Genomic DNA, 15172 nt, shown 5'->3' with positions numbered 1-15172 from the left:
AATTCACATTTGGTAAGCCTAGTTGTGTGTATATGTGTGTGTGTGTGTGTGTGTGTGTGTGTGTGTGTGTGTTTGGTGGTGTTTCCCCATTTTGGTAGGTACGGGGGAGGGAAAATACATGATACGCTTTCAACTGGAACACTTAGATGTTTTCACGCGTGGCCGGCAGTGCACGCTACTCACAAGGCAATTTTGGCCTGTGTCCCCAGTACATACTCAAGTGGTCTGGAACACCGTGATGAGGTAGAAGGAGGAAGCAGAGCAGAGGGAGGGGTAGTCAGAAGCAAGAACAAAACGGCAGGGAGAACTGGGGCAGATGGAAGTGAAAAATGGGTGTGGGTGGAAGAGACAGGGAAGGAACCGGAGTAGAGGTGACAGTGAGACTTCTCAGGATCACAGATACTCTGAGGTGCTGGAAGGTTTTGTGTCCCTACAGTCACATTTCTTTTCAATTGTTGGTTGTCTGGGTAGAATTCTGCTTTCCCATGGACCGTATCAGTCTTGGCATCTGCAGAGGTGACAAGATGGCGGTCCCTGAGGACAGTGAGGAAGCATGTTGATGCACCCCCCCCACCTTGACACCAACAGCCTGCGGCTTTCCCATCAGCTGGGACCGCCTTTGGCAAAGCTCTGTGCGAGTGTCGGTCCCTTTCATCATGCTGAGTTCAGCATAAACAGCTTGTTTACTCCAACAGCCAGTGAGCTGTAGTTGACGACCTGAAGGAGAATGAACGCACTGTCCGGGTCTGTGCGAGCAAGAACAGGAAATGACAGAAATACCGTGGAATCAAATAGAATCCGCGGTTCTTCACGGTTCAATGTCTTGGGGCTGCAATGAGGCAACAAAAAATATTCCCTGGTCAAATGACATGTGTTACGGCTGGTGCATGAAGCATTGGCTTATGCTTTTGAGTGGGTGGAAGCTTCTTGAGGAAAAATGGTCCTGGGGAGTTACTGCTTCCTGCCTTGGCCCCTCATGAAAGGGGACTGGGTTCTGGCTGAGAACAGCGATATTCATCCTCAACAGCAGAACCTCTAGGAGACAACTGACAAATGTGTATTGTTTCACAAAGATAATTTCTTCTGCAGTACCGCAAAATATATATATATATATAATTAAAAACAAATTGATTGGGGCAGATTCAGAGCAAAAATGACTGGTCAGACATGTGAAAGGCCAAGTTTCTTTGCATTAGGAGCAAACCTTCACGGAGCAGAATCACCACTCTGCTTGAAACTGACTAGCAGTGAGGAGGGAGTTCTACTAGGCTACCCTTTTAAATTGATAGGGATGTGGGCACCAAGCAGAGGCTGGGACAAGAAGAGATGCTCTAGCCAGCCAGGCTGTGGCAGCACTTTGCTCACCAGGATGTGAGGCTGTGTGTTGTGTGTATATGCGTGGTGTATGCCTGTGTGTGTTTGTATTCAATTGGTCCTTCAACAATGGCATCTTTTCAGAGGCTCTTTGGGGTGTTATGAGAGACTATAGGTACAAGTAATTGATTCCGTATAATTTGGAAGTCAGCCTGTAGTCCTCTTGTGTTTTGGGAGACTGTGCTCCTGGAAATTGATCTCAGTGCTGAACGGTTTTGAGGTGGGGATGAAGAGAAGCTTGGGATCTGAGCTATTGCAGACTTTTCCTCATTTTCCTTCCAGAGCCATTTATCTTTCACTCACTCCAGAATACCTATGAGAATACCGATAGTAGATAAGCACTGTTCTGCCTTAGGGACACAATGCCTTGGGCCCCGCCTCAAAGCAGCTCATTGCTAGTGTGTTAAATAGCTTTCTCTGCATAATAGATCATCTCAAAAAGCTTAGTGGCATGAAACACAAATCATTTATTTTGCTCCAGTTCTTTGAGTCAGCAGTTTGGGCTGCACTCACTCAGGAGAATGTGGTCAGCTAGGGCTGGCTGGTCAGGCGTGGCCTCAGCTGGGACGTCTACCTCTCCTTCATGGGGTCTTTTATCCTTTGGCATCCAGGTTTGTTCACATGGCAGCTGGCAGGGTTTTGAGGCAGAGAGCAAAGGCATGCAATACTTTCATTGCGTTCAGTAGGTCAAAACAAGGGACAAGGTCAGCCCAGATTCTAGAGATAGAAAAATGGGCCCCAACTTTTAATGGGAAGAGGTGCAAAGTCACATTGCAAAAGGTCTTGATGCTGGGAAAAGTGGAGATTTGTGGCCATTATTGCAATCTGTCTTCCCCAGCCAGTGAGTACACACATGTGCATAAGCAATCTAACCACCTTATCCTGAGGTCAAAGATGTAAGTCTTAAATCTTTTAAGACTTTTTAAAGAACTAAAATCTTTAAAGTTCTTAAATCTCAGTGCGACTTGCTATATGTTTTGGGTAAATTGTAGAGAGAAGTTTTGTGATAGGAGCATTCACTTCACTTTGTTGTTTTTGAAGGAAGGACAGTACTTCAATGCAAAACCTAATGCTCGTTCAGCATGTTGGGTGAAAATTTATGCACACAAAATCTTTGAAGTTCAACCCTATAGGGTGCAAGACCTTGAGATTCTGTCCCATATGTTCCAAGAAGGGAGTATTTATCCTGTTCACCAGTGATCTCAAGCCCTAGCGCATAGTCAGTTCTCATTGAGAATGAAGGAATCAGTCAGTGCAGGATTTGAAATGAGGACATAATGGTGCCTGAGCCCTGGGAACCTGTATTTGAATTCTGCAAAGCTCATAAGAATGGTCTAGCCATCTGATGTGTTTTTTGTGTGAGGTTTTGTGAACAGGACACAATGGGGTAAAGGATGCCCTGAAATAATCCCTGGGCTGTCCTTTTCTAAGCGTAAAACACACATGCATTTGATATTTCTCAGTGATGTTTGCTCTTCATCCACTGTTTCCCTTTTCCAGCTGAGGACACATGTAAAGTGAATGGGCTTGCATTTCAGGAGCAGGTCAGTAACAACTGTTAAATTTTATCTATAACTCTGTCAGTTGTTAAATAAGCAAGATACAGAGTCTTATTCTCTAACAGCCTTTAGAAATCAGCCAGACACCCACTAATCTAGTTTCAGAGCCCAGGAATGCACCATGTGACCCCTCAGCATTCCATCTAGACCTTGGCTCTGGAGCTCTGTGCATTTTGTTCATCGAAAGTTGAACGTTAAGTGGGGGAACCAGTATGTTTTAATAATTTAAGTGTATCTTCCAGTAGGACTTGGCTTTCAAAGACCATTGAGAGAGGGGAAGCCCAAAGGGCTGCTGCTGTCTTCTGAGGACAGCAGCTTCTTGAGCTTTCCTGACTGGCTGATTCCCTCTCATCGGCCTGTTCTTACATTCTGGTCTCCTAGTCGTGCGGCACTGTTGCTTCTTATTTGGTTGTATTCAGATACTTTACAGCATCATCTCACATCTTGGAAGTTTTACAATGAGCCGATTAGTGTTTTAAAAGATGCATTTTTGGGCCAGGCTCAGTGACTCACACCTGTGATCCCAGCACTTTGGGAGGCTGAGGCAGGTAAATCACCTGAGGTCAGCAGTTCAAGACCAGCCTGGTCAACATGGTGAAACCCCATCTCTACTAAAAATACAAAAATTCGTCGGGTGTGGTGGCACACGCCTGTAATCCCAGCTACTTAGGAGGCCAAGGTAGGAGAATCACTTGAACCCAGGAGGTGGAAGTTGCAGTGAGTTGAGATCATGCCATTGCCACTCCAGCCCAGGCAACAGAGCAAGATTCTGTCTCAAAAAAAAAAAAAAAAATGTGCTTCTTCTCCAATAAAACACCAAATGGCAGATGACACCAGTGCAGTGGGCGGTGGTGGGGCCTGGGATAGGGAACCACAGTAACTTTCGTGGAGGTTTCGGCAGTGGTATCCGGGGCTGGGGTCGCGGCCGTGGACGGGGCCGGGCCGAGGCCATGGAGCTCGCAGAGGCAAAGCCGAGGATAAGGAGTGGATACCTGTCACCAAGTTGGGCCGCCTGGTCAAAGACATGAAGATTAAATCTCTGGAGGAGATCTATTTCTTCTCTCTGCCCATCAAGGAATCTGAGATCAATGACTTTTTCCTGGGGGCCTCTCTCAAGGATGAGGTTTTGAAGATTTTGCCAGTGCAGAAGCAGACCCGTGCTGGCCAGCGCACCAGGTTCAAGGTGTTTGTTGCTATTGGGGACTACAATGGTCACGTCGGTCTGGGTGTTAAGTGTTCCAAGGAGGTGGCCACTGCCATCCGTGGGGCCATCATCCTGGCCAAGCTCTCCATTGTCCCCATGCGCAAAGGCTACCGGGAGAACAAGATCGGCAAGCCCCACACCATCCCTTGCAAGGTGACAGGCCGCTGTGGCTCTGTGCTGGTGTGCCTCATCCCTGCGCCCAGGGGCACTGGCATCGTCTCAGCACCTGTGCCCAAGAAGCTGCTCATGATGGCTGGTATCGATAACTACACCTCAGCTAGGGGCTGCACTGCCACCTTGGGCAGCTTCACCAAGGCCACCTTTAATGCCATCTCTAATACTTACAGCCACTTGACCCCCGATCTCTGGAAGAAGACTGTATTCACGGAGTCTCCCTATCAGGAATTCACTGACCACCTCGTCAAGACCCACACCAGAGCCCCCGTGCAGAGGACCCAAGCTCCAGCTGTGGCTACACATAGGGTTTTTATAGAAGAAAAATAAAGTGAATTAACATTGCATAAAAAAAATGCATTTTTGGGGAGGGACAGCGGGGGCGGGGAGCTGGGGAGGGATAGCATGGGGAGAAATGCCAGATGTGGGTGAAGGGGAGGAAGATAGCAAATCACACTGCCACGTGTGTACCTATGCAACTATCTTGCATGTTCTGCACATGTACCCCAAAACCTAAAATGCAATAAAAAAAAATAATTCTTGTTTTTTAAAAAAAATGCATTTTTTGAACTTAATTATAAAATACATACAAATCATAAGGCAAAAAAACAATGAATTATCAAGAATAAACACAGATATTTAGACCTTCACATAGGTGAAGAAACAGAGCACTGCCAGCACCCTAAAAGTCCCGTGTGTACCAGACCCACTCATCACCCACTTCTCTCCTACCCAAGTGTAACCACCATCCTGCGTTTCAACATCCATAGATTAATTCTGCCTGTTTTTAAACTTTATGTAAATATAGAATCAACTCAGAGTGTGCTGTTTTGTGACTGGCTCAACATTATGGCCATGCAATTCATCTATGTTGTTGTGGGAAGCAGTGGTTGGTGCATTTGTATTGATGTACAGATTTGCATTGTTTGAGTATATCATAATTGATATGTAGCTTCCGCAGTGAAGGGGCATTTGGATTGCTTCCAGTTTTTTACTATTTATTACCAACATTCTTATGCGTGTCTTCTGGTGCCCATATGCACATATGACTGTGAAGTATATATTTAGGAGTGGGATTGCTGTGTCATGGAGCATCCATATGTTCCATTTTAGTAGAAATGCCCAGTTTTCCGTCGTGGTTGTTCCAGTTCACACTCCCACTAACGGGGCTGTAATCCTAGTTAATACTTGAGATTGCCAGTCTGTTTAATTTCAGCCATTCTGGTGCTATGTAATGGTATCTCACTATGCCTGTAATTAGCATTTCTCTCTTACCAGTGAGGTTGAGCATCTTTCCACATGTTTAATGACTAATTTGACATCTTTTTGGTGATGTGCCAGTTCAAGTATCTTGCCAATTTCTCTATGGTTTGTCTATCTACTTAGTACGGATTTGTGGGAGTTCTTTCTAAATTCTGGATACAAGCCCTTTGGAGGTTATATGTGTAGCAGATATCTTCTGTAACTCTCTGCCTTGCATTTTAACTCTCTTGTGGTAGTTTAAATGAACAGAAGATCTTAATTTTAATGTAATCCAATTATCTGTCCTTGTGCCAATACCACAGCCTTAAAAGGTAATTCAGTTTTATAGTAAGTCTTGAAATGTTTTGTGTATGTCTTCCAGCTTTTTCTTTTTTCAATATTGCCTTGTCTATTCTTGGTCCATGGCACTTTCATAAACTGTAGTACTCAGTTAATGTCTGAGATTTTTATTAGAATTGTATTAGATCTATATAGATCAATTTGGACAGAATTGCCAACTTAACAATTCTGAGCCTTCTACCACATGATCATGGTCTATTCCTCCATTCATTTAGGTCTTTTTTTTTTTTGGAAGCGGAATCTTGCTCTGTCACCAGACTGGAGTGCCGTGGCATGATCTCTGTTCACTGCAAACTCCACCTCTCAGGTTCAAGCGATTCTCCTGCTTCAGCCTCCCAAGTAGCTGGGACTACAGGTGCGCTCTACCAGGCCCAGCTAATTTTTGTATTTTTAGTAAAGACAGGGTTTCACCATGTTGGCCAGGATGGTCTCAATCTCTTGATCTCATGATCCACCCACCTCGGCCTCCCAAAGTGCTGTGATTACAGGCGTGAGCCACTGCGCCCGGCCTCATTTAGGTCTTCTTTAATTTTGCTCAGCAGTGGAGAGGATGTGGAGAAATAGGAACACTTTTACACTGCTGGTGGGAGTGTAAATTAGTTCAACCATTGTGGAAGACAGTGTGGCGATTCCTCAAGGAGCTAGAAATAGAAATTCCATTTGACCCAGCAATCCCATTACTGGGTATATATCCAAAAGATTATAAATCGTTCTACTATAAGGACATATGCACACGAATGTTATTGCAACACTGTTTACAATAGCAAAGATCTGGAACCAACCCAAATGCCCATCGATGATAGACTGGACAGGCAAAATGTGGCACATATACACCATGGAATATTATGCAGCCATCAAAAAGAATGAGTTCGTGTCCTTTGTAGGGACATGGATGAATCTAGAGACCATCATTCTCAGCAGACTGACACAAGAACAGAAAATGAAATACCACATGTTCTCACTCATAGTTGGATGTTGAACAATGAGGACACATGGACACAGGGAGGGGAGCACTACACACTGGGGTCTGTTGGGGGGAATAGGGGAGGGACAGCAGGGGGTGAGGAGTTGGGGAGAGACAGCATGGGGAGAAATGCCAGATATAGATGAAGGGGAGGAAGGCAGCAAATCACACTGCCACGTGTGTACCTATGCAACTATCTTGCATGTTCTTCACATGTACCCCAAAACCTAAAATGCAATAAAAAAATAAATAAATAAAATAAAATACAAAACACACACACAAATTTTGCTCAGCAGTGTCTTGCAACATTCCATGTAGAAGTCTTGCACATCTTTTGTTAGATTTATTCCTATGTGTTTGTTTTTTAATATTATTGTAAATGGCATCCTTTTAAATTTTAATTTTCTGTTTATTGACAGTATTTAGAAATACAGTTGTTTACATTTACTGTAGACCTAGTGTCCCTAACAAGCTTACGTGTTTTCATTATTGTTGTTTTTGTAACCCAGGTTAGAGTGCAGTGGTGCGATCTTGGCTCACTGCAACCTCCACCTTCTGGGTTCGAGCAATTCTCATGCCTTACCCTCCTGAGTAGCTGGGATTACAGGCATATGACACCATGCCTGGCTATTTTTTTGTATTTTATTAGAGATGGGGTTTTGCCATGTTGGCCAGGCTGGTCTTGAACTCTTGGCTTCAAGTGATCCACCTGCCTGGGCCTTCCAAAGTGCTGGGATTACAGGTGTGAGCTACCATGCCCGGCCTGAGCTGAGATGTTAATTGTAGTTAATTGTAATGTCATGTATAGATTCCTTGGGTTTATCTATGATACATATCATCCATGAATAATAACAGTATTATTTATTCTGTCCCAGCCCTTATGCTTTTTTTTTTTTTTTTTTTTTTTTTTTGAGACGGAGTTTCGCTCATTACCCTGGCTGGAGTGCAATGGCGCCATCTCGGCTCACCACAACTTTCGCCTCCTGGGTTCAGGCAATTCTCCTGCCTCAGCCTCCTGAGTAGCTGGGATTACAGGCATGCACCACCATGCCCAGCTAATTTTTTGTATTTTAGTAGAGACGGGGTTTCACCGTGTTGACCAGGATGGTCTCGATCTCTTGACCTCGTGATCCACCCGCCTCGGCCTCCCAGCCCTTATGCTTTTTATTTCCTTTTCTTGTGTTCCATACCAGCTCTGTGCCTTTGGATCTAATGAGGATTTTCCCTCTATTCTTCCAGATGAGGCTGAGGCACACATTGACTATGAAGATAACTTTCCTGATGACAGATCTGTGTCATTCAGAGAGCTCATGGAGGATTCCCGGACAGAGGCAGAAGAGGATAGGGGTCAGGAGGAATCCTCTGAGGAGGCTCCAAAACAGGACCATCTGGTCTCCATTTCGGTGGGGAGAGAAAACATCGCCCGAGATAAAGGCTTTGTGCCAACCACAGGCTTGCCTGATGCTGGGAGCAGTGTCCCCGCAGACTCGCCAGGATCGCGGCTGCACCAGAAGCACTTGTTCTGGTTTCCTGCTGAGGCTTTCCACAAGCCTGGGTTGGAAAAGGAGGTAGATGATGACACCAAAAAGCAGTTTTCTGCTGGAGATAACCACAGTGGTATAAAATTGGTCCCAGGGGAACCTGAAACCAAGGTGATCTATAGCAACACTGATGGTCCCTCAGGGCCATTTGTGGGCAAGAATGACAGCAGCGCAGGGGATCCAGTGGTGAACAGCAGCGATGAGTCCTGGTTAGATGGCTACCCTGTGACAGATGGGGCTTGGAGGAAGACAGAGGCAGAAGAGGAAGAAGATGGGGACAGAGGGGTCGGGTCGGTAGGACTGGGTGAAAACATTCCCATTACTCCTGATCAGCCCACTCCCGTGGAAGTTAAACAGCCCTGGATTGGCACCCTCGCACCAAGCGAGGACACGACCCACAGTTCAGTTCTTCCATCTCAAATGCTAGACATGGAAGCTTTGGCGCTCAGACCCATGAATGTGTCCGAGACTGAGAGCAATGGGGACGGTGACTTGACCAAGTACCAGTCAACTCTACCCTGGAGATTCACCACAGAGGAGTCTCCCTTGGCCACGCTGCCCTCTGAGCTCACCAGGTCTACCCTGGAGATATTAGCAGCCACCACCGTCAAGCAGACGCCTACCCACATCCCCTCAACGGGCATGGACACTCAGCCTCCAGTAGAAACCACTGCTCCTGAGGTCCGGGATAGCTTCCCATACCTGCTGTCTGAAGACTTCTTGGGACAGGAAGGCCCTGGGCCAGGTGCAAGGGAGGAGCTTCATCCCACCTTGGAGTCGTGTGTCGGGGACAGCTGTCCTGGCCTCACCAGAGGCCCTGTGATTGCCACCGTTGTCACCATCCTGTGCCTGCTGCTACTCCTGGCAGGGGTGGGGGTGGTGTGGGGCTATCGCAGGCGCCAGCACAAGAGCTCTGTGTACAAGCTGAACGTTGGCCAGCGGCAGGCTCGGCACTACCACCAGCAGATCGAGATGGAGAAGGTCTAGGCACCTTTGGAATGGGCTCTCCCAAAGCTACTTGGGAGGAAAACTAACTGTGGCACATCACACTGATAATTCACTAGAGTATGACACAGGTGGACTGTGGCTCGTCATTTTTCCCTCAGCCCTTTGTTCTATGGGCTGAGAAGTGTCTCTGGAGTACCTGGCAGGGCAGGGGGGCTTTGATGGCATTGTCACTCATGTCAGTGTCTACTCCACCGTGTGCCCTGGAATTGACTATACTAATCTCAGGCCTGTGCTTGGGCCTGGTTTCCAGTGTGAGGTCAAAAATTGCCTCTTCCTTCAGCACAATATTATCTTTTTTTTGAGACAAAAGTCTCATACTGTCGCCCAGGCTGGAGTGCGGTGGCGTAATCTGGGCTCACTGCAACCTCTGCCTCCCAGGTCCAAGCAATTCTCCTGCTTCAGCCTCCTGAGTACCTGGGATGACAGATGTGTGCCACCATGCCTGGCTAATTTTTTTGTATTTTTAGGAGAGACAGTTTCACCATGTTGGCCAGGCTGATCTCAAACTCCTGACCTCAAGTTATCTGCCCTCCTTAGCCTCCCAAAGTGCTGGGATTCCAGGTGTGCACCACATCCCAATATTACCTTTCTGAAGAAAGAAAATCACTGGCTTCATGTCCTGAAAGTTTATAAATAGTGATAAAGCAAGTGTATGAGAGCAGTGTTATTGTGGACATGGATATTGAATTACTGAGAGGAATATGGAAGAAGAATGTTTCCTTTTAGTGTCGTGATGCTGCTGAGGGCAGATGAACCAAGAGCCAGGACACAGTCTAGAAGCTTTGAGGTTTCTTTTTCATTGTTTCTTGAAATTAGAGAGAATTTAAGACTGACGTTTTGTTGGGGGAGGTGAGGAGTGAAGAAACACACATCCCCCTCTATTCCCGCCATTCTGCGGGATGGCCTATCACTTATTTTATGTTAGTTTCCATCTTTCATGGTTAAGGATTTGCCATTATTTTTAAAAAACAAAGTTAGCCTTGTACCAGTAAGTACCATTTCCTCTCAGAAGCAGTGGTCTAGTTGTCCCTGATCAGTCTGTGCCTAGGAATGTCTTGGAATTTTTGCCAGGACTAACAAAACTCAGTCCTTGGTTTCCTCTCTCAGGATTAACCATTTCTCTGAACTCCAGTAAGAGGGAATGACACGGGAGGAAAAAAGACATGTTTTCAGAGGGCCAAATACCAGGATATCAAGGATGGGCACATACTTGATGGAGAAGCAGAAGAATCTATAAGAGAATATGAAGTGATCTGTGCTGATCTGTTCTCTAGTGTGGAAACTGGGAGCTCTGTGGAAACAGAATCCATACTGTCTATTGGACAACCCATTTCACAGCATCTAAATCATCTTATGGTGGCTAGCGAGCATTGTTTTTGGCAGTGGTTGTCAAAGTGTGGTCCTCAGGCCAGTAGCATAGCATCAGATGGGAATCTGTTGGAGATGCAAATTCTCTAGTCCCGCCCTAGACTCAGGAAACAGGTACCCTGGGAGCAGGGCCCAGTTCTCTGTGTGTTTAACAAGCCCTCCAGGTGATTTTGATGGGCACTCAAGTTTGAGAACCTATTGGTTTCTAAGAACCTCAGATGTGAACTTCGAGGCCAGCTGGAGCCCTAGTGGCACAGAAGATGAGTAGCACCTGTGGTTTGTCTTGTGCGGCAGCCAGGCGTGGATGTGTGCAGCTGAGGTGGCACTGGACACCGCCCAAAGGCCAATGCCACCTGCAGTAGTCTCCTGTATGCTGGCACAGAAACGAAACATGTTCTATTTTTCTAATATGAATCACCTTCTTGGAAATAGTTATCAGTGGTAAGAGGTGATGTTAGCAATACATTGATTTTGAGACGCCATAGGAGTCTGTTTTTGCGTGGTACAGAGACATCCTGATTTTTTTTTATGATTGAAAAATTGCCAGTGGTGTTTTACCTAAGGAAAAAAGAATTCACAGCATGTTTTCCACCCTGCCACCTCTTTTCAGCAAGCTTTGGGAAAATAATAGGCGAAGCAGCTGTCAAGAGAGGCAGCATAATCAAAGATCTTAGTCCCCACAGTTGGAAGGCCGATGCGTCAACGGAGTCGAGAACTATCGGAATAAGCTTCCTGCATGTAGCCAAAGCAGAACCTCATAGAATCAAAGCCAGAGACTGTATATATTTACAGCTTAGACCCTAAGCTACTGCAAGATAACTTCTCTATTTTTAACAATATAAAATAACCTGTCTCAGCGTTGGGATTGCGTCAGTAACTATTATTATGGAATAACCCAGAACATTGAATTTATACCAACGAATAGGCAATATTGATACCAGTGTATTAATAAATGTATTACAAATTATTAATACATGTGAATGTTTTATTTGTAGACCTGGAATGTGAAATAAACCCAACACATCAGTTTTTAAGTTCTTATTGGTGTGGTGTCATCTAAATTAATGTTATAGAATCTAAAAACGCATGTTGAAAGGGAATGATGAAAACACCGTAAATCGAAATCATATGTCATGCCTGTTTCGAGACTGGTGAATGTTTAATGCTCATGAAAATTGGGGGAGGGGGTTCTAGTAACACAAAGCTTCTGAGATATTTAAAATAAATAATTATTGCCCCAACAGTTGCGGAATGTATTTTATTTCTAGGCTACTGCACTATGCTTTTTTGAATTAAAAAACAAAAAAAGCTTGCTGGGCACAGTGGCTCACACTGGTAATCCCAGCACTTTGGGGGTCTGAGGCAGGCAGATCACTTGAGATCAGGAGTTAGAGACCAGCCTCACCAACATGGTAAAACTTTGTCTCTACTAAAAATACAAAAAGTAGCCGGGTGTGGTGGTGCACCCGTGTACTCCCAGCTACTCTGGAGGTTCAGGTAGAAAAATTCTTGAACCTAGGAGGCAGAGGTTGCAGTGAGCTGAGATCCCACCACTGCACTCCAACCTGGGGAACATAGCAAGGCTCCATCTCAAAAAAAAAGAATCCTCTAGTAATCTTGAAAATAATGTCTTAATACTTGCTATATCTAAGATGTAAGTCTGCCCTCTCTAACCCTCTCAGCTCTGTTACCTCCTGCAGCAGGATTTTAGGGGAGTCTGTGGTGCTCTCGCCCCTCCTCCCTCTCTGCTTCCCTCTTCCTTGCCCCAACCAGAGACCACTCGCTTCACCATGACGAAACACCCAGGACCTCGCTATTCAAAGCGTGGCTCCTGCCCCAGCAGCACAGACACGGCGAGCTTGTTGGAAATGCAGAATCTCAGGTCCCGTCCCAGAACTGCTGAATCAGGATCTGCATCTGACAGGACACCAGGTGGCGGGCATGAATGGTAAAGCTGGAGAAGCACTGGCCTGAGAGAACTGATTATCCCCTTTCTCCTAACTCATAGGGCATGCAAAGGAGTAACTGGAGGGTTAGCTGAAGGGACTGCCCACAAAGGTGTGGGGAGAGTGAGGGGAACCATCGGGATGGTGGGGTCCTGTTAGGGAACCCAGCAAGAGCTCAGCAGTAGGAAAGACCTGCGGGACCAGGGCTCTGCCTCCCGGAGGATGCAGCCGATATCCAACTGTGGCTTGGAGGAAGCAAAGATTTTAAGGACCCAGACCTTGTCTCACCCTGCCATCTCTTGCTGGCATGTCCCAGTGACAACTGGAAGTCAGAGGGTGAAGAAACCCAGGCAGTGGAACCAGAGGTCAGGTTCCTGGGACACCAGGCATGTTGGTAGGACACACTGGAAGAGATGTGGAGGGGCAACTAGCAAAATCCAGCTGAGACACCGTCAGCACCAGTCCCATCTGCCTTACGTCCATTTCCACCTCCACGACCACCGCAGATCCACGCCAAGCCTTCCGATGTTGTAGACATTGTTGATGCCCCTTCCGGATCCCCTTTGCTAGGCAGGTGGACCCATCTTCCAGCGGCCCTGAGTGTTGGCTGCCAAAATGCTCATAAGCACACAAGGGTACCTTTCCAACGCAGAGAACTGCCCTTGGCCTAATGTCCGTTCCCTCGTCCAGGATGTCTGACCACCTTCCACCCTGCTAGGGCAGCCTATAACCAATGACCAGCTGGCATGGGGATGCAAAAGACTGACCTCCTTGTCTCAAGGCAGGACCAGCGTTGATGTGATTCGTGCTCCAGCGCTCCCACGAGATCAGGCTGAAGCTGGTCTTCAACTGAAGACACATCTTTGCTATCTCCTTCCTGCTTCGCTCACACCCCTTCTCTTGAAAGCACCCCATCACTTCCCTTGTTTCAAAGGAGCCTGACCTAAGCCATCCTGCAACACTTAACTCTTACACCCTCCACCCTTTCTCCTAAGTCCAGAATTTTTCACTGTGTCCTCTGGAATTCTTGGGCTGACCTCCGTATGCTCTACTTCTTCCTCAGCTGTTTGAACTCTCCATGCGTGGGCCTGTTTTTGTGCTGGCTGGTTCACCACTCTTGCCACCTGCCTCCGTCTGCTCTGCTTTCTCCTGCCTGCCCATTAGTGGCATGCATGGAGCATCACTGCTGTTGACGGTCATCCCTGAAGATGCTTTGGGTCCTTGTTTGAAAGATTCCAAATGTTTTTCCTAGTGGGATCCCAGATCTCCTCGGAAAGACAATCCTCCTGGGGAGAGGCATGAGCCTTTACTGTCTGATGGGACCTCAGCCAGCTCTTGGCTCACGGCTAGCAAGGACCTCTCCTCCTGCATGAGACTTTGTTAGATGAATGTCAGAAATGTCACAGACCTGAGAAAACAGAGCTCATTACAACATAGGTTCTAGAATGTGGTTAAGACATCCCTGTCCAGTGGCTAGAATAGAAAATACAAAGTAAGCAAAGTAAAACATTTAATGTGATGTTAAAAAAAAAAAAAGCTTTTGGTTTTAGCTATTTTCCTTGTTCTAATTTTCAACAAGAATGAGATTGTACATACCATCCCAACCCAACAGGGGAGGCAGAAAAAGACATCAGCAATGGTATCTGGAGTTCACCCTACCGACTGCCACCCTAGAGTGGGAGATAAAACTCTGGAATCTATCTTGTGTCTGTTGGCCAAACTGCTTAATTCCTCCCTGTTTTCTTCTTATAAAATGAGGCACTAATATCTTACCTGCCAGCTGTAAGACAATATAGAGCCCACTCACTCATTCATTCCACAAGCAACGAAAGCCAGCTATTTGTATGGGGACAGTGTCAGGTGCCAGGATATGTGGCTGCTCACGTGCTGGCCCTAGATGGAAACCACTCTAAGGATAACCATGGCTGCTCTTGATTCTTATTTCTGGGGGTAGGAGCGGCTCAGTCAAGGCAAAGCCGGGCTGTTGTGGTGTCTTCTCTTTCAGGGAGATGACATGGGGACAGGCCTGGGGATCAGTCTTGCCCCTGGCTGCAGGCACAGGAAGTCCAATGCATAAAACCTTTGGCTGAGGCTTACTTAAGGTTCCTAGGCTTTTTTCCCTTTTCTCCCTTGTACATAGTTTAAACTCTCCACACTAGGTCATTCAGGCCTGGAGTCACCAGAAAAAAAGAAGTCACTGTTTGGGGGATGGCAGACGATCAAGAGTTCCGACAGCTGCGATGAAGGATTAGTTGTGGGTTTTTCTCAGGGCCTTGCTACAAACTGTGTTGCGGTTCCATGTTCCGACGCTATTGAATAATGTTTTCTCTGGCACCGGTCCACCTTCTCCCTACAGTTTAAGTATTGATTTTTTCTTTTTTTAACTGAAGTAGCTTCGGTTTACAGCTCACATTTAAAACTTAGAAACGTTA

The 15172-nt window shown here is 46.3% G+C and overlaps 1 protein-coding gene across 1 annotated transcript in view; it reads left to right on the top strand.

The window, feature by feature from the left end:
• SUSD5 (sushi domain containing 5) overlaps positions 1-12037 on the top strand; it is a 56036-nt gene extending 43999 nt beyond the window's left edge. The window contains exon 5 of the mRNA XM_008983976.5: positions 8117-12037. Coding sequence (XP_008982224.1) covers positions 8117-9405 — 1289 coding nt within the window. The 3' untranslated portion in view covers positions 9406-12037. The remainder of the gene's footprint in view (positions 1-8116) is intronic.
• The last annotated feature ends 3135 nt before the right edge of the window (positions 12038-15172 follow it).

Source organism: Callithrix jacchus, chromosome 17 (assembly GCF_049354715.1).
Source record: "Callithrix jacchus isolate 240 chromosome 17, calJac240_pri, whole genome shotgun sequence".
Taxonomy (NCBI): domain Eukaryota; kingdom Metazoa; phylum Chordata; class Mammalia; order Primates; family Cebidae; genus Callithrix; species Callithrix jacchus.
This window is presented reverse-complemented; position numbering and strand designations above follow the sequence as displayed.